Consider the following 24,273-nt stretch of genomic DNA (forward strand, 5'->3'; position numbering starts at 1 on the left):
CTGTACACCAGGTGTGCTCCTGAACAAATGCTTACCATCCTCTTATTCCGCTCCAGTCCTCCACAAGGCAGTGGACCAGGTCGTAGCCTCGTTTTTCAGATAAACACTGGATCAGTCACGTAGTAAGTGATAGCCCGTACTATCACTTAATATCACGAAGAATTGATGCTTTTGAACTGTGGTGTTGGAGAAGACTCTTGAGAGTTCCTTGGACTGCAAGGAGATCCAACCAGTCCATCCTAGAGGAAATCAGTCCTGGGTGTTCATTGGAAGGACTGATGCTGAAGCTAAAACTCCAATACTTTGGCCACCTGATGCGAAGAGCTGACTCATTTGAAAAGACCCTGATGCTGGGAAAGATTGAAGGCAGGAAGAGAAGGGGACGACAGCGGATGAGATGGTTGGATGGTATGACTGACTCAATGAAAATGAGTTTGGGTAAACTCCGGGAGTTGGTGATGGACAGGGAGGCTTGGCGTGCTGCGGTTCATGGGGTCACAAAGAGTTGGACATGACTGAGCAACTGAACTAAACTGATACTGCAGTCCAGGTCTAATTCCGGAGTGGCTCTTAATTGCTCGACCTAGACAGACATGTTACTGTGCTTCACAAATACTGCGATCTTTACAAGCCAAAGGTTTATGGCAGTCTTGGTGCTATTTTTCCGACAGCATCCTCTCAATTCCTGTCTCTGTGTCACATTTTGGTGGTTTTCAGTACTTCAAAGCTGTTCATTCTATTTGTTGTGATGATAAGTAATGTTGGACATTACAATTGTGATTCTTTGCCGGTGCCATGAACCATGCCTATATAAGACAGTGAACTTAATAAATGTTGGACTTTCCTGGTGAGAAGTGGTTAAGAATCTGCCTGCCAAAGCAGGGGACACGGGTTTGACCAGGAAAATTCCACATGCCATAGGTCAACTAAGCCCACGAACCACAATTACTGAAGCCTGAGCACCTGGAGCCTGTGCTCCGCAACAAGAGAAACCACCGCAGTGAGAAGCCTGCGCACCACAACTAGAGAGAAGCCCCCACTCACCGAAACAAGCTAGAGCCTTCATGCAGCAACCAAGACCCAGTGCAGCCAACGATTATTTTTTTATATTTTTTAAAATAAATATGGTGTATTCTGGGCCTTCCCTGGTGGCTGAGATGGCAAAGAATCTGCCTGGAATTTGGGAGACCTGCGTTCAATCCCTGGGTTGGGAAGATCCCCTAGAGAAGGGAATGGCTACCCACTCCAGTATTCTTGTCTGGAGGATTCCATGGACAGAGGAGCTTAGCATGCTATAGTCCATAGGGTCCCAAAGAGTCAGACATGACTGAACAACTAACACTTTGACTTCACTGTGTGTTATGACTGCTCCACTGGCTAGCCATCCCCCCCATCACCCGCTCAGACCTCACACTTCCCCTAAATACAGCGATGTTGAAATTAGGCCTAATAGTAACCTTACGATGAACTCTTAAGAGTTGAAGTGAAAGGAAGTCTCTCACTTTAAGTCAAGAGCTAGAAATGATTAAGCTTAGTGAGGAAGGCACACCTAAAGCTGAGATAAGCCAAAATCTAGTCCTCTTGCACCAGTTAGCCAAGCTGTGAATGCAAAGGAAGAGTTCTTGAAAGAAAGTGTTACTCCAGTGAACAAACAAATGATAAAATTAAACAGGCCTATTGTTGATACAGAGAAAGCTTGAGTGGTCTGGATAAAAGACCACACCAGCCACCACATCCTCTTAAGTGAAAGCCTCATCCAGAGCTGTCTTCAGTTCTGTGAAGGCTGAGAGAAGTGATGAAGCTGCAGAAAGCAGAAGAAAAATTTGAAACTAGCAGAGATTGGCTTATGGGGTTTAAGAAGAGAAGCTATCTCTAGTACATCAAAGTACAAGATGAAGCAGCGCGTGTTGATGTAGAAGCTACAGAAAGCTATCCAGAAGATCTAGCTAAGATCTAATGAAGGTGGCTACACTATAAACAACAAATTTCCCGTGTAGATAAAACAGTCTTCCTTTGGAAGAAAATGCCATCTAGAACTTTCATAGCTAGAGAGGAGAAGTCAATGCCTGGATTAAGATCTTTGAAGGACAGGCTGACTCTTGTTGGGGGTTAATGCAGCTGGTAACTTGAAGCTGATGCTCATTTACCATTCCAAAAACCCTAAGGGCCTTAAGAATTATGCTAAATCCACTCTGCCCCTCCTCTATAAATGGAACAACAAAGCCTGATGACAGTCATCTGTTTACAACATTGTTTAGTGAATATTTTAAACCCACGGTTGAGATCTGCCCAGGAAAAAAGATACCTTTCAAAATATTACTGCTCACTGACAATGCACCGGGTCACCCAAGAGCTCTGGTCGAGATGTGCAGTGAGATTAGTGTTGTTTTTCCGCCGGAGAGCACAACACCCATTCTGCAGCCCATGGTTCAAGGAGTGATTTCAACTTTCAAGTCTTTGTCTTTAAGAAATGCATTTCATAAGACTCTAGCTGTCATAGATAGTGATTCCTCTGATGGGTCTGGGCAAAGGAAATTGGAAACCTTTTAAAAAGGATTCATAAGTCTTCTTGCCAGTAAGAACATTCGTGGTTTGAGGGAAGAGGTCAAAATATCAACATTAACAACAGTTGGAAGAAGTGAATTCAGACCCTCATGGATGACTTTGAAGGGCTCAAGACTTAGGGGAGGAAGTAACTGCAGATGTGGTAGAAATAGCAAGAGAACTAGAATTAGAATTGGGGTCTGAATGTATGACTGAATTGCTACAATCTTATGATAAAACTTTGATAAAACTTTTTTTTTAAACTTTGATGGATGATGAGATGCTTTTTATGAATGAGCAGAGAAGTTAGTTTCTTCAGGTGTAGATGTTTTTTCTACTCCTGGCAAGGAAGCTGCGATGATTGTTGAAATGACAGCAAAGGATTTATAATATTACGTAAACTTAGTTGATAAGCCAATAGCAGGATTTGAAAGGACTGACTCCAATTTTGAAAGAAAGGTCTACTGTGGGTAAAAAGCTATCAAACAACGTTGCATGCTACAGAGAAATCTTTCATGAAAGGATGAGTCAATCAATGTGGCAAACTTCATTGTTGTCTCATTTTAGGAAATTGCCACCACCACTCCAACCTTCAGCAACCACCACCCTAATCAGGTAGCACCATCAACATCAAGCCGAGACCCTCCACAAGCAAAGACTGTACAACTCACTGAAGGCTCAGATAATGGTTAGCATTTTTCAACAAAAAAGTGTTTTTTAATTAATGTATGTACATTTTAGACATAATGCTATTGCACACTTAAAAGACTACAGTATAGTATAAACATAAGTTTTATATGCGCTGGTCAACCAAAAATACACATGGTTTGCTTTTCTGTGATATTTGCTTTATTGCAATGGTCTAGATCCAAACCTGCAATATCCCCAAGGTATGTATGTACTTCCCTTCCCTTTCAGAGAGTATACCTGGAATTCCTCACCTTTGACTAATGAGGCAAAGAGTAACAAAGTAGCCAACCGGTGTTACTTAGCAAGTGAAAAATAAAGTTTAAAAAAAAAGAAAGGTCAAAAAAGTCAAGAAGAGGAAGCAACACAAACGTCCATGGGTGGATGAGTGGATAAACAAAATGCAGTGTATATATGTACAATGAAATATTACTGAGCCTGAAAAAGGAAGGAAATTTCAACACATGCTACAATATGAATGAACCTAGAGGACATTATGCTAAGCTAGACACAAGAAGACAAATACAGTGTGACTCCAATTATATGAGGTACCTAGCACTGAAGAATTGATGCTTTTGAACTGTGGTGTTGGAGAAGACTCTTGAGAGTAACTTGGACTGCAAGGAGATCCAATTAGTCCATTCTAAAGGAAATCAGTCCTGGGTGTTCATTGGAAGAACTGATGTTGAAGCTGAAACTCTAATACTTTGCCACCTGATGCAAAGAGCTGACTCATTTGAAAAGATCCTGATGCTGGGAAAGATTGAAGGCAGGAAGAGAAAAGGACGACAGAGGATGAGACGGTTGGATGGCATCACCGACTCAATGGACATGAGTTTGAGTAAACTCCGGGAGCTGGCGATGGACAGGGAGGCCTGGCGTGCCGCAGTCCATGGGGTCACAAAGAGTCGGACACGAGTAAGCGACTGAACTAAACTGAACTGAAAGTAGTCAAATTTATGGAGACAAAAAATAGAATGGTGATTGCCAAGGCCTGGGGGGGAGGGGAGATGTGGAAGCTGTTGTTTAATGGTATAAATTCTCAGTTTTGCAAGATTCTAGAGGTTTTTTACACAACAATATGAATGTACTTAACACAAATTTTATGTCTTTTGCACGCATGCTAAGTTGCCTCGGTCGTGTCTGACTCTTTTCAACCTCGTGGACTCTAGCCCACCCAGCCTCTCTGTCCATGGGATTCTCTAAGCAAGAATACTGGAGTGGGTTGCCATGCCCCCCTCTTTATGTCTTCTACCTCAGTTTAAAAAAAATTCCAGTCTCTATTATCTTACACTGAAAATGCTCCTAGCAGACTGGACATCCAGGTTATCACAGGTGATCAGTGAGTTCTCTCCCCACAGATGAGCCACATGGACACAGGTGGGAGAAGTGGGGATTAGGTCCACCTCCTGGACCACCCTGTGCTGGGTCTGATGGGTCACGTCCTGGGCTTGGGCATTCTTTGCCTGCTTGAGAGAGGCTCCACCTACGGATCTGGTAGCCTGAAGTCCTCCAGGACAATTTAAGCTCTGATAATGAACATGTAATTATACATTAAGGAGACTCACTCTGAGCCATGGGGATGATCATTCCCAGAATCCACAAGTAGCACCAGGATGACTTCCCCCGTGTCGTGAATCATTCGTTGAGTCACTGTTTCCATCTCAATTCAAATTTAAAACACTTCCTACATGACATTTTTTTCAATGATTCCTATTGGCTTCTTTAAGCCATTCTGAGTTTATTTTTGTGTATGGTGTGAAGGTGTGTTCTGACTTCATTGATTTACATTGTTCCTACTGCTTTCTGATTTATGTGTATAAATAAACAAGATTACCAGTTTGGATGAACTAAGGGAAAGAGATATTACCTGTGCACACAAAAGCCAATGGGGGGAGTAGAGGGGTAAATTAAGAGTTTAGGATGTTAATATCTATCTTATATATAATAGTCATACACATTGCTATATATAAAAGAGACAAACAATAAGGACCTACTATATAGCACAGGGCATTATATTCAATATCTCATAATAACCTCTAATGGAAAAGAAAAAATATATGTATATATAAAACTGAGTCACTTTGCTGAATACCTGAAACCAACACAATATTGTAAATCAACTATACTTCAATAAAACAAAAAACCGAAGCCAAGTAGTCAAAGTATCAACCAGTATACTGTGAACAAGTGAGAATTGTGGTTTACATTAAAAGATAGTTAAGGAAGATGTGTTTGTATTCATTTTTGATTTTTTCTTTTTTTTTTTTGTGGTTGCTCTGGGTCTTTGTTGTTGCATGCACTAGGGTTTTCTCTAATTGCAGTGAGGTGGGGCTTCTCTTACTGAGCACAGGCTCTAGGCATACCGGCTTCAGTAGTTGTGGAGCGTGGGGGCCTCATTAGTTTCGGCTTGCTAGCTCTAGAGTGGGGGCTCAGTAGTTGTGGCACAGGCTTAGTTGCTCTGAGGCATCTGGAATCTTCCCTGACCAGGGATCGAACCCGTGTCCCCTCCATTGGCAGGTGGACTCTTATCCACTGCACCAGCAGGGAAGTCCCTATTTGCATTATTTTAAATGGTATGTCTGCAAGTGAAGCATTACCCCTAAAGTCCTTGCACATTTAAAATGGAGAATGTCAGCGCTTTTAAAAGATTCGTATAATGAACCATTCTGTACCTTTACTCAACTTTAACAGTTACTGTCTCATAGTTTTACTTCATCTATGATCCCCACCTACTTCTTGCACTTTTTAATTAACAATTTTTTATAGGCAGCCCAACCTGGTTGCACTATTCCAAAATAGAGGGATTATAATGGTTTAGTGAAAAGCTTTCTAACTGTAAAAACATACAGACTCAATAAAAAAAAATTTAATATGCATAAAAGAAAAAGAAGGAGCAAATCTGGTCTCCAGCAGCTTCCTAATGCTCTTAGAATGTCGAAAAATTTCTCTCCACATTGCATGTCCAAGGCAGGTCTCTCCCCAGGCGCTGCACCATCAGCCTCTCTAGGCCACCCCTTCCACCTGGAACCCTCCTCTGTTTTCACTTTCCCTGTCCCTTCCTTCCCTGACTCCCTATACCAGATTAGTCACTTGGCTCCTGGAGACAGCAAGGGCATTTGTTCCCTGATTTCCTGGCTCAGTGAGTGAACTGACAGCATCTTTGGGGAGGGATTGGTTCCTCTTACATCCTGGCATGGTGATGGAGTAAACATCCCCTGAAGGACTCAGCCCAGAGAGAACCACCTCTTCGACTGTGGTGATCATTCACCCTTTCTCAGTGGACATAGTAAAGTTCCCATGCCATAAATAAAGCACAGTTTGGGGATTTCAAGGAAATTCATTCAAGTATTGGTGGCACAGCAGTAAAGAATCTGCCAGCCAATGCAGGAGATGCAAGAGAAGAGGGTTTGATCCCTGGATCCGGAAGATCCCTGGAGAAGCAAATGGCAACCCATTCTAGTATTCTTGCCTGGGAAATCCCATGGACAGAGGAGCCTGGTGGGCTAGAGTCCAGGGGATCTTGAAGAGTTAGTCATGACTTAGCGACTAAACAACAAACAACATTAAAATATACACCAAGGAAGCAACAGAACACCAGATCAATCACTCAGAGTTCAGAGGAATAGATACGGGACTGATACAGTAGGAGGGGAAGTGGTTTGGTTTCCGATGAAGGATCACTAACCGTAAGGAGCTATTTGCTGCCCCGCCTCTGCGGCCCACCTTCTCTGTGGATCCTATTTTTCGAGCATCGCTGAGGTCTGGTGGCCTCAGGGACACACCGTCATAGCTCAGACTCCCAGGGTCTCGGCTTCCGCACTGATACGTGTGATAAACCAAAGGAAGACTCCAGGTCCATCTCCCTGTGAGGGTGAGTGGGCCAGGCCCCCACCCAGCACGGGGGGAAAGAGCACCTAGCCTGGGAAAGGGGGTGGAAAGTTAGGCCCATCCTGGCTGTCACCAGGGGCTGAGGGGCCACACAGCAAGGGAAAGAGCACTGGCTTGGGGTCAAGCAGACCCAGGTTTAGGGTCTAGTTCAGCCTCTTACCCAGCTCAGGAGTCTTAGACCACTATGTTCACTGATATGAGCCTCTGTAGGTGCATCTGTAAACAGGTGAAAACATTAACCTCTCATTAGGATGAGAGAGAATATCCTATTTGTGAAGCACATGGGGAGGGTCCATAAACGGCTGTTGTTACTATTAGCTAATCTTAATATGCCATCTCGACTGAAAAGGGACGGTGACCTTCTGGATAACCAGCAGGGCCAGTGGTGTAGCTCTTTGCTGTCCACAGGTTTTGTTGCCTGCTTAGGCCCCCAGTAACGTGAGGCCATAGAACCTCACCTCCCACGCTGCAGTCTCCCTCACAGAGCCCCTCGGAGCTGGTGGCATGGCAGGAGAAACTGAGAACCTTACACTCACGTAAACACATACTCACTTTTGTGATCTGGAGGGTCCGGGGTTGAAGCCTAAGCTTCTTGTAATTCCTGGACCCATCCACAGACAGAATCGACTAAAATCTGAGACCCCAAAGCACCCGCCTCCTCATAGAAACAATCAGGGTCCGCAGCCACCCTCGCGGTCCATCACCACCTTCTTCAGGCTGATCTGGAATCCCTGCCGGTTGTGGACACTCCAGGGTCCACCTTCTGTACCTGTGCTCTGCAAGGCAATGAGCGTGCTGGCCACACGGGCGCGAGCTGCTGACGCAGTCCTCTACCTGTCCCCCCTCCCTTCCTCAGTCACCGGGGACAGACCCCAGAATGTCCCAGTTACACTGAGTGGGGCATTTCATCCTTTCAGAACCCTCATTGTTCAGCACATGCATTTAAAAACCAAAATAGGGGACTCCCCTGTTACCCCTGTGGTTAAGATTGTGTGCAGCTGCCAAAGTAGGGTTCAATCCCTGTCGGGGCCCTAAGACCTTACATGTCGCACAGCATGGCCCCCGAAATTAATTAAATAAAAGACAAAATAGAATTCAACTGTCCTCCCGATAAATTTCATTCTTTAAAAAAATCATAATGAAATATTAAAATGGACTTGTGGTTGCCAAAGGGGAAGGTTGGGGGGAAGGAAGGATTGGGAGTTTGGAATAAGCATCTTAGTTCCCCAACCTGGGTCCTCCACAGTGAAATCACGGGACCATCAGGGTCCATCAGGGGATTCCCAGAAGCAAACTATTATTAATATATATATAGAATGGATAGACAACAAGGTCTGACTGTACAGCACAGGAAATTATATTCAATATCCTGTAATAAACCATAATGGAAAAGAAAATGAAAAAGAATGTGTGTATATATAACTGAACCACTTTGCTGTACAGTAAAAATTAATACATCGTTGCAAATCAACTATACTTCAAAAAACCAAATTTTTCAAAAAAAGTAAAATGCAGCTTCTCATCACACGATAAGCTATTTTCTTTGCGGACATTTGATAGCCTTACTAAGCATTTTGAAGTTACCTGAGAAAAAGAAACAGCCTAATTGAATACCGCATATGCCCATAGTGCAAGTGTTCCGGGATCTTACTGAGAAATCTCATTGTATTCACGTTTTGGATAGTCACTGAAAATTGCTGGTGTGAAATAAGATGTGGCTAAGGTTGTTCTAAGGTTGTTTTAAGTAACACACATCAGCAAGAAGACCAGAAGTTTTGCAGAGACCAGGGGGTGGTCAGTATTTGAAGGATCGTGTAGCGCTGGCTGCCCTGCTCAGGACTGCTTACTGATGGCCACTCAGTCAGCTCACCCAGCCAGTCCACCTGGCCACCACTCTGCCCGAGAGGCTGCCAGGCCCTGTCCAGCCCTCGGACACTGCTCGGACCAGTTTAAGGCCTTTCAACAGCACACTTCTGCTATGCAAGAAGGAACCATGTCTCCTGCCTCTGGCCTGCGCTTCTCACAGACATGAGGGAAGTTTTGGTGTCCTTCTGCATCAAAAAATAAGGAACGCGCTTTCCTTAGTGGTCGTTCCAGTAACTGAATGTTCCTTGCCATCCTCTACAGGATCCCCCATCTGCTCTCTCATTTCTCTCTTCCAGAAAGAGCATCGTAGCCTTACCATCCTAACAGTGATGCGGTGAAGGGTGGGGGGGCCACCCTCTTCCATTTCCTGCTCCTTACACTGACTCCCACACCCCTCTATGGGGCCCAAACAGCCAAGCCACTATGGGACATCTGTTTCCTGTGTCACTTTCTGCTAGACAGGGACCAACCTCGCAAGAAACTGTGCATCTTCAAGGAGTCGATGGGCCCCATAGGTGTGGTCGGTCGTGTGGCTTTCTTCTGATTCCCTGGGGGCGGGGGGTGGGCCGCGCAGCGGGGCCTGGCACTTCAGTTTTCGGTCTGAGTTACACAATTTCCAGGTTTCCATGCAGTTTCCTCCTCCCCAGCCCTGAACTGTTTACACAGCAACTCTTATCCACAGAGCATCCACATGAAGGCTTTCCTCTGTTTGGAAGATGTGGGATGGCAGCGTCCCAAGGTTTCCTATGGAGGATCCTTTTCAATAGGGGACAGATGCAGCCTGATGATGGAGAGGTTCAGGGTTGACTTGTGATTCCGTTAACAACCCCTGTTCAATAAACAGTCTTCTGATGAATAATGGCCCTCCCTTTTCCTTCCCCCTAGGTCCATCACCTGATAATGATGTAAAAAAGGCCGAAGCACCTACGCCCTTTCCAGAAACCCCAGGGCTCATTTGGGGAAATAACTTTCAAAATGAAAGTCTTTGAGAAACTGCAACTTATTTCTTAAACTCACCTGATTTTTTTCCAGAGGTAATTTAATCCTGCATTAAGGAAAAGCTCACCCCCAAATGGTTCTCCTTGACTTTAAATCCAAGTTTTCTCACCCCTTTCCCCGAGTAACCATGCAAGTCTTTCCTTGAAAGGACCCAGGCGTCAAAGCATCATTATCTCCCAGGCATATTTTTTAGAACTTATTTATTTCAAACATTTACAGTTTTCATTTTAAATGCAAAATAGCTGGTAAAAAGAAAAAACACTGAAAAAAATTATACTGACCCTTTGCCCCATATACAGACATCACCAGCCTTTGGTATTTGATTTCAGATAATTAGGTAAAAAAAAAACAAAAACTTAAAACTATTATTTCTCTCCAGAAAAAAATAAAGTTGAGGTATTCTATTTAACAGATGTGTGCTCTCCATCCAAATACGGTTTCTCTATTAACAGCCTTGCTACATGCTGTTCCAATCCTTTGCTTCTGAAGTAGATCTGCATTTGAGCATATGTTCATACATCTGACAATGTTCCTTAATCATCATTAAGGTTGCCATAGAAACTTGCTAGCGCTGGAGCCAGGCTACACGGAGGACATGATGCTAGAAGGACCTTTAGGGGATGCTCGGGAGTGTCTGGCACAGAAGTGGAGCCAGCTTGGCAAAAGCCCCGCTGCCAACTGCTGCATGGGAGGCTGGGATCCAGGCTCATGCTCCCAGGGACCACCAGTTGCCACTGCTTCTCCAAATTAAGAAATTTCTTACCAACTCAATCTGGAGCTGGGTGTCAGACTCCTCCCCAACTGGGGCAATCTTAAGTGTCTTTGATGAAGCGATATAGCCCAGGACCAAAGCAGCCAGGCAAGACATTCCTGAACATTCTACAGAAAACCCACAAACCATGACCACCCCAGTCTGCCCCACTGAGCTCTGCTGAGCCGAGCTCTGCTCCCCACCAGGTGGGCTCCCAATCTGTTCCAGGAGCAGATTCCACCCCTTGTGATAGTGTTTCCTTCCCTCGGGGACAGCAGACAAATGACAGAGACTGGGGTGAGCCCAGAGCCTGGCAAAGAAACTGCCAAGGGCAAGGCTCCATCAGGGCAAAGAGCTTTCAGAGTTACCGAAGGCTTTGCAGAAACAGTCAATGCTACTTCCTCGACACTTAACAAACAAAAATTTTTTTTCATTAATGCTAGAAGAATTAATGACCACTTTAACTGAAACCCTGAACTAGCATATTTTCAATGTTTCCCACCCAGCAGGATAAGCTGTCCATCTGTAATAAAAAATTGTCGCTGGGCTAACATTTCCTTCTGGCTGTGTAGCAGATTGCTACAGGTATTAGGTGAATAGCATCACACTTGTGCTTCAGAAACACAGGTAAGAATGACCTGTGAATTGAAACACACGTTCACTGACCATAGATTCAAAGACAGAGAGAGCTTAGGGTGTATACCTATGTACACCAAGCAAGAGAAGACAAACATTTTTCCTTCATCTATACTAGCTTATAAAAAAATAAAGGGGAAAAAAAAACTTTTACATTAAAAAAAAAAAAAAGGCAGTTCCGTTCAAATAATAATGAAAGCAATAACAATTTGGAGATCAAAGCTGCCTAGCTCTCAGCAGTCATGAGCTATCTGGATTTCACATCTTCCACCAGCACCGCTGCCTGGCTCTGCTAATATTACACGTGGGTAAAACTTTGTCAAGAGTTAACTGTGGGCAGAGAATCATCCTATCTCATGCAGATTCTCATTTTCTATATTTCCCTTTAACAGCATTTTTGCTGGTCTCGGTCAAGAAAACTTGAGAGAAAAACAAAACAAAACCACCTGCCTCACTTCTGTCAACTTCAGATTAGTTGCCAAAGGCAGCAACAGAGTCTGAAATTTACAGCCAAAGCCAGCAATGAAAGTCACCATGTAGCCCAACGTCATAACAGTTTGAGCCTGGCAAACAGTAAACAAAACATGATCATTTCTGTCCTTTTTCCACCTGTCTGGTGCTGGTGGCTCTTCTTCTAAAACGGGAGACTGCTAGAAAAGTGTTGTGGTCTGGTAAATTTTTAGTGGTGGGTTATACAACTGATTTTAATCACAGCTTCTTTCTGGGACTTCCCAGGATACTTGAGGGTGCTTGTCTGGGTAACCACTAACTTCACTGAATTTTCAAAGCCTAGACAGAAAAGCGCAGTGCAGTGGTTGGTGCAGTGTCATGGCTAGACGTTCAGTCGGTGCTTCAATACTAGCTGAACTGAATCACATTCAGGGAACTAACTAAAGAGGAAGGCATCAAGGTTAGTTTTTTTTTTTTTTAATGAACCTTGTCTGATACCGGAGGATTCGTGGCTTTCAGTGGTGGGGATTTTCAGCTGACCTGCTGAGTAATCGTGGGAGGCTGGCTTCCCAGCACTGTGACCTGGGAGCTGGACACCATTTCCTTCTCGACCGCCTGGGGGAGTAGTAACAAGCTGCCTTTTCCGCTAAATTAGAAAAGGGACAGAGTTGTTTTTTCTCCTTTTTCTTTCCCACTTTTTAAGGCAAAAACAAAATTTAGAATGAAAACAGAATCTCTTCTCTTATAGGGGAAAACCTTTTCTCCTCCTTTGTCACTTGATTGAGTTTTGCGCTAAACAAAGTCATTGTGCCTTTCCCCCGTCATTTATCTACTGACTCTCGACTAATACTGGATGCTCTACCTTCTGAAGATAAAAGAGTCAGCAGTTCTTTAAAAACCAAATTAAAACCCGTTCTTGCCAGGTTCTTTTGTATTTTTGCATAAATATTATCTTCCCTGGTTACTCAGGCTCAGTTGAAAACAAAATAAACAAAGCTAGAGCAAGGCAATGTTGATTTCACAACTGGCAGAAGCCTCCCTGATGCCAGTTCTCCTTCTGGGGAGCCGGGGAAGTGGGGAGACGGTGTGCAGAGGCCTCGGTCCCCCTCAGCAATGCTACTACAGATAAGCTTGGAGACCCTGCCCCACTCCCCTCCTTCCTCTCGGCTTCTCTCCTGAAGTCCTGGGATCCAAAAAGGGAGATCGAGCCAGCGCACTTGCTTCAGCAAGTGCCTAGGACGAACGTTCACATTCAGAAAATGCTGATGAGGAACTAATTATAATTCCATTTCAAACCATCAGACCCTGAGATACTATCTGCCCCCACCTCAGCTGCAGGGAAAGAAAAGCAGAAGAGAGCTTCCCCCATACTCAGGCCTAGAAAAAACGGAATTTCGAAGGCACTTGGGTTTCATGAGTTTGAGCTAGAAGAGAAAACCACGCGGTGGGTCAAGACATAAGCGACTCGGGGGGTCTTTGGCTGGAAATCCATCCCACCCGTCTTAGGCTGCAGCTCCTGGTGGCGGGCGGGGGTGTGCGGGTGGCCAGCGGCTCGTCCACACCAAGCCCGGGGGGCAGTGCCAAGCCTCCCCAATCACCCAGCTCTGCCCACCTGAGTGGCCGGCCAGTAGAGTCTTGACACCAGTCTCTTCACGGGGGCCTGAGTTCACTCTCACCGTGTAATCAGCGCATTGGGGTCAGGGTGATTCAAAATTCAACCAACACAGCAAATCTTTTTTTTCACCCAGCGTAGAATTTTCTGTGAGGCGCTTCTGAAAAGGTGAAGCCAGAGGCCCCAAGTACCTGAGATAAGCTGGCATGGCAGTGAGGAGCGATTTGTGCTAAGCCAGTCTGTTTCAGCATCCACACAGTCTAGGGACCTGACACCCCAGGCTGCTAGGCCTCCCCATTATCTGGGGAAGAAGTAGTCTCTGTTGCTGACGTCAAAAGGGCTCCCGGGGCCCTTGGCATCCGGCCGGCTGTTCCTCGATGTGTTGTCAGATTCAAGGCTGCTGGGAGACACGGGTGGGGAGATGAGAGGAACGAGCGCCGGGGTGGGCTTGGGCCTCTCAGGGACCAGCTGGCCCAAAGAATACAGCGGGTGTGCACTCGTCTTGCCTTCTTTCAGAGCCTGCAGTTTCCCCGTCTTCTTGAACCTTCACACAGACACACAAAGACAAACCATGCAAATGGTGAGTTCCTGCTGTGATAAACCCAAGAGAAAAACACCAGCAGCTGGCTGCCCTGGTGGGCTGGCGCTCTTGGGTCTCAGCTCCAAGGACTGATAGCTATTTATTCATTGGCTGCTTTTTGTCACCAGGAACTACATAATCCTCTGAAGAGCTATCAAAAATACCCCAAGGGAATAGGTTTGCATGGTGGATCCAATTTACCAATGGGGAAACTGAGGTTCTGAGTGCCTCTTTATAGCACCTGAGAACCTAATTTGTTCTTTGTTCTGCCCCACTCAGATGGTAAAGAATCCATCTACAATGCAGGAGACCTGGATTCGATTCCTGGGTAGGTAAGACTCCCCTGAAGAAGGGCATGGTAACCCACTCCAGTATTCTTGCCTGGAGAATCCCATGGACAGAGGAGCCTGGCAGACTACAGCCCATGGGGTGGCAAAGAGTTAGACATGGACATGACTGAAAGACTAACAACCATAGAGGCAGCCCAGCGGGTCACCTTCTCAGTCCCAAATCCACTTACTTAAAAAAAAGAAAGAGTATTCTTTCAGTAGGGAGGGAAAAGGACTGTCCTGCTCCCTCAACAGCCCTCCTTCGCTTCTGGCTTCCAATATGCTCGTAGTCCCCAGTTTTCCCTACACCTCTGGGTCCCCTCCCACCACACTGGCACATTCACACAGACTCGGCCATGGGCACCACTTGGGCACGAGTGACTCATTTGACAGGAAAGTCGGTGTTAAACAGGAAGGAGATAGACATCTCTCTGATCACAGCTCCTCTCACCCTGCTCCACTCTGGGCCCAAAGCCAGGGCTCAGTGACTGAGCAGAGTCACTTGACAGCCCAAAGGAAGATGAGATGGAGATAGCAGTCTTCAAAGGTACAGTCAGGTCTCCTCGCTGAGGGGCCCTCAGGCGAGCGGGGCAGCCCATCTTCCCCCCGCTTCCCACTTTGTCACAGGCTAACTTGCTGCCCACTGACCCCAAAGTGGGAGCAAGGTGGTCTCCCTCAATTCTACCAGACGTCAGCTACTTCAGGAAGGGCTGGGAGGGGAGAGGGGAAACCAACATCAAAAACAAGGTTTGGGGATTTTCCTTAGGTTTCTTTTTATATCGACAGGCTATTCCTGTCCTTGTTATGATAAATAATTGATAGTTGGCTCCAAATATGCCATTGGCTCTTAGCCTGTTATCCAAATGGAATAAACAATCTGCAGAATGTGACTTAGGCTTTGCCATTCAGGCACTGCACAGGAGGAGAACGCAGCAGGGGCGCTTACTGGAGCTATGCTGGGTTCTTGGGTGGAATCCTCCTCTGGCATGACAGAACTGAAGACAGAGTCATTACACTCTGGATTTCAAAATATTCAGACCCCCTGATCCAAGAATTCCATTTCTGGGAATATACCCTCAGGAAAGCACATAGCTATGGAAAAAGCTTTATGCACAAAGATGTTCAACACAGTCTTGTTTATAAAAGCAAAACAACAGTCCAAATGCCCAATAACGGGAGGCTGGTTAAGTGATCTTGGGTATATACATCTAATGCAGAAGTGGTGAAAGTAAGGTTTACCAAAACTTTTAATAATAAGAAGTGTTTATGTTATATAACTAACGCTACATTTAAAAGGCAGGATTCAGAGTTATGGATACAGAACAATCATGGCTCTGAAAAACAAACCCTGGTGGTCCAGTGGTTAAGACTCCCTGCTTCTTATGCAGGGGGTACAGGTTCAACCCCTGATTGGGGAACCATCATGCCACACAGCCAAAACAAACAAACAAGAAACTATGCAGAGGAAAAAGACTTGGAGAAAATTCATCTAAACATAAAGTGCTTTTGATCTGGGTGTCAGCTGCATGGGTGTCTTTGTGGAAATGCATGGCACTGTACACATATGACATCTGCACTTTCCTGTATGTTTGTCAGACTTTTACATTTTAAAAATTAACAGTAGCTGTCTTTGCTTAAGGCGTAATTTTTCTCCCTTCTTGCTTTGTTGTTGTTCAGTCCCCAGGTCGTGTCTGACTCTTCGCAACCCCATGGACTGCAGCACACCAGGCTTCCCTGTCCCTCATCATCTCTTGGAATTTTCGCTAGTTCATGTCCATTGAATCAGGGATGCCACCCAACCATCTCATCCTCTGTCACCCTCTTCTCCTGCCCTCAATCTTTCCCAGCATCAGGGTCTTTTTGAATGAGTCAGCTCTTTGCATCAGAGGGCCAAAGTATTGGATCTTCAGCTTCAGTATCAGTCCTTCTTTGCTATTTGTCAGTATTCAGCAAACTCCGGATATTTAGGAAATAACTGTGTTCACAATTTTTTTAAAGTTTCTATTAATATTACTTAACCCGTATGGAAAGCAGCCTCTGTCCTCAGATTTTTTTCAAAACAACTGGATGGGTAACTGAGAAAGGTGAGCTTTTCTTCTTTTGAAATATTTTGGGGAGTGAATGAGACTTTTTCAGCAAATCACTAAGGGGACTTTGAAACCTCTAGGCCTGTGGTCCGTCCAAACCTGGCACTGTCCTGCCCTCGGCAGGGCGCTGAGCACAGCCTGGAGGCTGGAGAGGGTGCAGGGCAGGTAGAAGGAACCAAAAGATGAGCTGCCAGACTTCACCTGCACCTCACCTCCACCTTTTGCCTATTTTACATATTTGGACTTCATAACATTTAGTTTGGGGCTTCCCAGGTGACTCAGTGGGTAAAGAACCCGCCTGCCAATGCAGGACACACAAAAGATGTGGGTTTGATCCCTGGATTGGGAAGATCCCCTGGAGGAGGGCATGGCAACCCACTCCAGTATTCTTGCCTGGAGAATTTCATGGACAGGAACCTGGCGGGCTACAGTCCATGGCGTCACAAAGAGTCGAACACGACTAAAGCAACTGAACACGTACACGTGCAATATTTTGTTTTAAGAAAAGGTTCTGCAACTAAAAAACACTTATAATTAACCACGGAGATGAGAGAGTGTGATTTTAAAATACTGAAATGAGACACTACATTCAATACAAAATGATTTAAATCATAAGCATATACATAGGAAGTCCTCAGCTAATAGGGTTAGCCATTCTAAATAAATGTGCAGAAAAGTAACTCTCTGCTCTGAAAAGCCCATTTTCCCAATGCCTGATGGCATAAAATAGATATAAATGGGGGCACACCGGGGCACAGGGAGTACAGTGGGGAGAATGGCCCTCTGAAGTTGCAACATCCATTTAAAAAGATAGTATACCTTTTTCAACAGCACACTTAAATTTTTAAAAATTGTCACTGATATTGATGGAAAAATACTTAGGAAAATACTGTGCTTTGCTTGAGACACAAAACAAATGTACTAAAAATAAAAAGACGGGGACCGGTTGGTGGGCTTTACTGCCTCCATCTGCCTCTCATTCTATCCACTGTAATAATCTGGTCACCCCAACGGTCATGGTGGCCCAACCATTTTGGCACCCCACGCTCCCACAGCATCTCTTGATACTCATTGTTTTTTTAGCCGCACTGGGTCTTCATTGCTGCGCATGAGTTTTTCTCTAGTTGCAGGGAGCACGGGCTACTCTTCGTTGCAGTACACAGGCTTCTTACTGCGTGCTTCTCTTGTTGCAGAGAATCTAGGGTTCGTAGGCTTCAGTAGTTACGGTACCTGGGCTCAATAGTTGCGGTTCCCAGGCTCTAGAGCACGGGCTCAACAGTCGTGGTACACAAGCTTAGCTGCTCTGTGGCATGTAGGATCTTCCTGGACCAGGGATCGAACCCATATCTCCTGCATTGGCAGGGGGATTCTTTACCACTGAGCCACCAAGAAAATCCCTATTGATACTCTTTTCTTGACATGGGGGACTTTTGGCAATACTATGATTTTTCATTGTTTGAAATTAACTGGCCTCTTTCCAAATAAATTAGCCTTATACGGGAGGATGGAAACTCATCAGGCTAGGAAATAAATAACTGCTATGTTCTCTGCACAGAGCACTGTGCCTTCAGGGACTCTGGTTGTGTAGCAACCAGCCAGTGTACAAGCACCATGAGCACATTAGCAAATTAGGCCTGTGATGAGCACTGTGGCCGATTCCCAGCCTAACACTTCTCTCCCAGTAGTTAACAGCACAGCAAGATAGCATGGCTTGTTGGGGGGCCACCGGCCAACAGTGGACTTATAGGACTGGGCCCACCTCTTAGCTGACCTCAGGCTGGCACAGTGGGCAGGCACTCTCGGGACACCAGTCCTTGTCCTGTCTCTGCTATTAACGAAGTATGTGTTCCTGGGCAAGTCAGCTTACCTCTCATTGCTGTTGTTCAGGAGTTTGACTAAATGACCCCTAAGGCCCTATCCAAGAAGCATAAGCTGTGGGTTTGAACCTTAGCCTCACCCTTATTAGCTGCAATCACTCTACTTTCTTTCAGCTTTAATTTCCTTTTCTGTCAAGTGGAAATCAAAATCATGATATTTACAGGACCTGCAGTGAGTTATGAGAAAGACCTTTTGAAGCCCTAATGATACAGAAATAAAAAGAGAACACAGAAGTACGTGTCTGAGGTAAGGCAAGGAACCCCTTAGAACAGGGGTCTCCAACCTCTGTGATCTAATGCCTGATGATCTGAGGTCAAGCTGATGTAAATAGTAATAGAAATAGAGTGCACATAAATGTAATGCGCTTGAGTCATCCTGAAACCACCCCCCTACCCTCTGGTCCATGACTGTCTTCCACAAAACTGGTCCCTGGTGCCAAAAAGGTGGGGGACCACTGCTCTATAGGGTCTCTGGTGGATTATGAGAAAGTCCATCTGAAACCCAGATGATATAGGTACAGAAAGAAGAGGTGCCTGAGGTGAGGCAAAGAATCCCTTAGAAGGGAGTAGGAAGACCTCTGAAAGCTGGCAGGGCCCCTCTCTGGCCCAAGGTATAAAAGACAGTGAGTTCTCGGTTCCTCTAGGGAGTTACTCTTTAAGAACCTTATCTTCTGCACACCCTTGGAACAGCTTACTTGCTATTTCATTGAAAAATCAAAGCAAAAACAACCCCGAACACAGTTTGAGTTGTTACCTCCCTCATCTTCCAACCCAGACCACCTTGGTGGCTGAGCTATTCTGGGGTCACTGTGGGACTCCAATGAGCTAGCACGTGGAAAGCTGTCTGCCAAAGTCTTACCCCTCCTTCCCAAACACCTCAAAGACCACCTCTCACAATCACCGGGTAGAATCCTTGCAAGTTACAAACAAGGAAAAAGACAGGAAAAATAGAAAAAAGTAGGATGGAATTTCTCCTCTCCTTATATTATCATTGGAATTAACCACCATCCAAAGCCAGAGCCCAGCCTCATCTCCTTTAGGGCGTCAGCATATGCAAAATTGCTAGTTCGTGCAGTAAAATCGTGAACACTGGAAGCTTTCTTTGTTGCCCATTCATTGGGAGCAGTGTCAGGCGACTTCTCTGCAAGCTTGGGAATGAATGGCAACACCAACGACTGCGTGGAAAGAGACTAGAATGATTTGGCATGGCACTACGGTGATCAGAGCACCAACCAAGCCCTCACCATGACTGGGGAAGGGCACTAGGATAGGACATTTAAAGGTGACCCGCTAGGTCTGCTTATCTTTAAATATAGAATATCCCCAAGGAGGTAGTCTAGCCAGGCACTTCGGAGTTACCCGTGCACTTCTGTTCTGGTGCTTCTCAAGTGGTACTTTACTCATTTTAGTCTGTGGCTCTTAGGAGAGGAAGGGTATGTTCATATTGCAATCCCAGAGCCTAAGGTGTTTCTTCAGTGTCTAAGACACACTTTCACAACCAGGCTTTCCTGCCTCTTCTTCTCCCTCTCAGGCCACTCCTTCTCAGTCCCTTTCTCAGCTCCTCCTCTTCACAATATTCTGGTTGTACTCCACAGATGACATTCTTGGCCCCATCTTCTCCCATGGCCCCAACTACCATCTGCCTGGTGGCAGTGATCTGAATGGCCTCCCAAACTTGCCCACTTGGGGTTTCCCCAGTGGTACCAACATATAAGCATTGTTTTTCTACTTGGTTGTCCTGCTGAAGCCAGAAACTTGAGGGTCAGACTTGATTCCTTCCTCTCCTTCATCCTTCCCATCTAAGCTGTCATCAGATCTTGTCCATTCTACCTCTAAAATATATCTGGAATCAACCCATGGCCACCATCCTAGCGCTGGTAAAGCTAGATGTGAAACCTGATAACGCTGCAGGGCCACCCCGGGGCCCTTCTTACCTCAGGATGATGCCAATGCAGAGGAGGGTCCCGAAGGCCAGGCTTCCTCCAGCCACCAGGAACGTGGGCAGTGGTACCGAAGTAGAATCTTGCACGAGGGGAAAAAAAAAAAAAGTAAGAGGGAGAGAAAGAAGAAGAGGAAGAGGAGCAGAGGAAAGAAGGGGAAAAAAACAAACAAACCCCCCCCCCCAAAAAAAAAAACAACCAAACCACTCAGCAGGTGCTGTCAAAACCTCAAAAGAACCTCACCCGTGGAGGAGGAAACAGCTCTGCCTGACAAACTCGCCAGTGTTCTGGCCAAAGCCAACTCTAGAAGGTCTCCCCAAGCACAATCTGACAGACCCCAGGATGCCACCACGTAGCAAGAGACACACCTCCAGCCCAGAGCTTCTGAGCCTGCGGCCAGCCACAGACTCCCACTCACTTTCAGAGCGGCTTTTCTAGTGGCACTCAGCCGGCCCCACAAGGCACAGGGGCATGCAAGAAGCAGAGCCTCAGGGGACCTCATTGACAGCAGCTCCTGGAGGCTCAGATGCTTTAAATCAAGTGTTTGGGTGCAGCTGTCCTCACTGGATCATCACTTCTCACCTGTCTCCCCAGTTGGTACGCAAGCCCCAGCCACCTGAATTTCAGTCCATCTTTCTCACGCATGTTCCCTCTCCTGTACACGTGTTCCCTTCTCCCCAAGAATGCGTGTCCACCCTTGCTGCACCTCTTTCCCTTTGCTGGCCAGTCCCCCTACTTGGCCTTTGAATCTCGCATGAGATGATGGTACTCGCTTTGAGAAGTGATCCTGCTCCACGCTGGCCCGCCTTGCTTACACCCCCAGCTCCACCTCCAACCTAAACTCCCTGAAAGCAGGGACCATGTGTGTCTTTTTCACTTTTAACATTCCAACTCCTCACATGGTGCCTTGCACAAAGCAGGCCCACCAAAATATTTCATTGAATGAATGCAAAACAAACTAGCTTCACAAACAACCATGTCCTTCCAGAGAAAGCTCCTTCCTATGGCTGCCAGAGACAGAGCCCAGACTAGACAGAGTAATCTGAACAAAATCAGCATTCCCTTCCACTGAAAATGCAGATGCTTGCAGTCTCATGGACCTGGGAGTCAGGCTCTTCCACCCTAAATGGTACCCACTGCTGGTAAAGATGTGATGCCAGTCATCACTCCGGGTGTCTAGTAGATGCAGGCTTTGCCTTGAGCCCAAACTGTAGTGGGCACTGACCAGGACAGGCGTCTCCCAGTGTATTGGGAGACACAGCAGAGACAGCCATTGGCAGAGACAATTGGCAGAGACAGCCATTTCGTGTATGCTTGGCTTACTCTTTCACTAATACTTCATCATCTTTTGTATTTGTTCCTTCCTTCATTCAACAAATATTTATTGAGCGTCTGTCATGTGCCAGGCTTTGTGCTAAGCCTCAGGGATACAGATAATTGGATGACAGAAAGACTCCTGGCTCCCTGAATCTTACATTCTAATCAAGGGAGACAGATAAACAAATACATACCTAATAAGATGTCAGCACTGACAAAGGCGATGATGGAAAACAAAGCATAGGAAGCAGAGCGTGCCAGTAGCGGGTTCTGTCAAATTGGGTGATCGGGAAAGGCCTCCCCGGGCGGGGGGCATTTGAGCAGAGGCCTGGATGTATGAAAGGGCTGTCCCAGGGGAGGTCGGGAGAAGAGCATCCAGGCAGAGCAAGCAGTGGGTGCCAAGGCCGTGAGGTGAGCACGTGTGGACATGAGGAAGGCAGAGCGGATGAGAGAGAGAAAGGAGGAGGTGAGACCTAAAGATCAGGGCCTTATCAGGAGACTAGGGCCTTTGTTAGGTCCTCGGCTTTCACTCTGGGAGACAAAATGCTGTTGAGCCAAGAAGAGCTTAAATTTGTGTTTTAAGAGTCATTCTGGATTTTGGCTGGAAAAGAGTCAGTTGGGGCTTAAGACAAAAGCCAGGAGGGACATCCAGTGGGTTAGTGGCTGACTCCACGCTCCCAGTACAGGGAGTCAGTTCAAGCCCTGGTCAGGGAACTAAATTCCACATGCCACAACTAAAAAGAACCCAGGTGCCACAGCTCAGACCTAGCATAGCCAGATAAATAAATAAAAATAAATACTAAAACGAAAGACTAAAAGCCAACAGACCAGCAGGCAGACCCTAAAGTCCTACTGGAGAAAAGATAGCAATGGCTGGGCCAGGTGTTGGCAGTGGCGGCGGTGAGAAGTGGTCAGCTCCTGGACAAACTTCAGGATACAACTGACAGGACCTGCTGAAGGACTGGACGTGGGATGAGGCTTAGAAGAGGAAGCCTGTCTTACCTCCCAGCCCCAGCAACCTAGAGGATGTATTGTCTTTACTGAAATGAGGAAGAAGGATGAGAACAGATTTGGGTTGAAGAGGCGGGGAGGCATCAAGCATTCTCTTTTAGACATGTTAAGTCTGAGAGTTTTAGTGGGTATCAGGTGGACACGTCACCTAGGTAGTTGGATACACCAGTCTGGCTGAATCTTCGTGGGAAGGCCAGAGACAGGGCTATACATTTGGGAGTCATCAGCCCACAGACGGTCTTTAAAGACACAGGGCTGGATTAGACAGATCAGTGAGCGTGGGTAGAGAAGACTCAAGGGTTCTTCCTCCACAGTAGCCCCTGACTGCTTGCTGCCCCATCCTCCTGCTGTCCCACCCACATCATTCAAGGGTCATTCAAATGGCACCTCCTCTGTGAACTTTCCGTGATTCCCTCAGGACTCTACATCCCACTTTGCTTTACCTCTGGCTCCCTTTTGGCCACATTCCACTCTCCGCTAGTTACTGCTTCACTCTTTGTAGAGCCTGCCCGCTGGATGGTAGACTCCGGGAGAGCAGGGATGGGTTCAACTCCAAGCTCCCAGCTGTGCAAGCAGAGCTTAGCCCCAGGTGTCTGGCAGGTCCCCCTAAGCGCACTACACTAGGTAGGGCTTTGCAATAGAATGGCAGGGCATGGGCAGCCAGGTGCGGCAGGAATCTGCCCAGTTAAAGGTATGGAGACCAAGGACGCCCTCAGAAAGCCCAAGAGCTATCAGGTGAATGTGTTCAGCTACTGAGCCTCCAGAGCCTGGACTCCATGAGTCCCGTCCATATATTAATAGTAAAGCAAACACAGGACCTGGGATCTTTTCCTTTTCTTTGGCTGTGCTAGGTCTTGGTTGCTGTGTGAGCTTTTCTCCAGTTGTGGCAAGTGGGGGCTACTCTCTAGTGTGGCGCACAGGCTTCTCGTGGCAGTAGCTTCTCTGGCTGTGGAGCGCGGGCTCTAGGGCACTTGGGCTTCAGTAGTTGCAGCTCCCAGGTTTAGTTGCTCTGCAGCACGTGGGTTCCCCTAGGATCAGGGATCAAACTCGTGTCTCCCCAGTGGATCATGCATTGGCAGGGGGACTCTTCACCACTGAGCCACCAGGGAAGTCCTGGTTGGGATCTTTCTTGATGCAAATGTTACTAAGTTTCCCTAGTCTTACAGGTATAGGGAATCAGAAGCATTGGAATGAAGGGCTTCCCAAAGATTTATTTCATTCCTCAAAGTGTATTTCATTACAGATTCTAGTAATTTTGTTTGTAGCACATTCATTTGTATTCTGGGCCAAAAGTGACATAGCTTACTGATCTATCTTACTCTTCTTACGGTCCCTTTACTATATCTTAGCTAATGATATCAAACTTGGAAGTATAAAGTAATAAAAGACTATTTCTGCCATCGATCCTTTTCATTAAGCAGACCAGCCCTCTGCCAACACTTCCAAAAAGAAAGGACTTTCTGCAAAGACAAGTTCTTTTGTGCCCCATAAGCAACAGAAGCACAAAAATATCCAGTCCTTACCTGGGATGCTGGTTGTTTTTGCAGAATCTTTGGAGAAAATACTTGGATTATCTTCGGTAGTAGTAGGTGCCTAAAAGAAACATTCCTCACTGTGAGCCTCTTTCTGCAGATTCCACCATCACTCAGGACCCAGCTCGGGCACTATCTCCTCCTTCACCTCCTGCCTGATCCAC

General features: G+C 46.1%; 1 protein-coding gene across 3 annotated transcripts in view; it reads right to left on the reverse strand.

Annotated features, from left to right (window-relative positions):
* Window positions 1-10,177: 10,177 nt before the first annotated feature.
* The window catches only part of IL6R (interleukin 6 receptor), a 53,677-nt gene continuing 39,581 nt past the window's right edge, over window positions 10,178-24,273 (reverse strand). Inside the window, exons 8-10 of one of the 3 annotated variants that reach the window (XM_065903375.1) lie at window positions 24,101-24,170; window positions 20,244-20,331; window positions 10,178-13,980 (exon numbers count right to left, since the gene is read on the reverse strand). In XM_065903375.1, the coding sequence (XP_065759447.1) occupies window positions 13,734-13,980; window positions 20,244-20,331; window positions 24,101-24,170 (405 nt within the window). In that variant the 3' untranslated portion in view covers window positions 10,178-13,733. Of the gene's footprint in view, window positions 13,981-20,243; window positions 20,338-20,359; window positions 23,606-24,100; window positions 24,171-24,273 lie in introns of those variants that run through there. The other 2 variants (XM_065903368.1, XM_065903384.1) reach the window with 2 other exon arrangements.

Source organism: Muntiacus reevesi, chromosome 1 (genome assembly GCF_963930625.1).
Source record: "Muntiacus reevesi chromosome 1, mMunRee1.1, whole genome shotgun sequence".
Classification (NCBI taxonomy): Eukaryota; Metazoa; Chordata; class Mammalia; order Artiodactyla; family Cervidae; genus Muntiacus; species Muntiacus reevesi.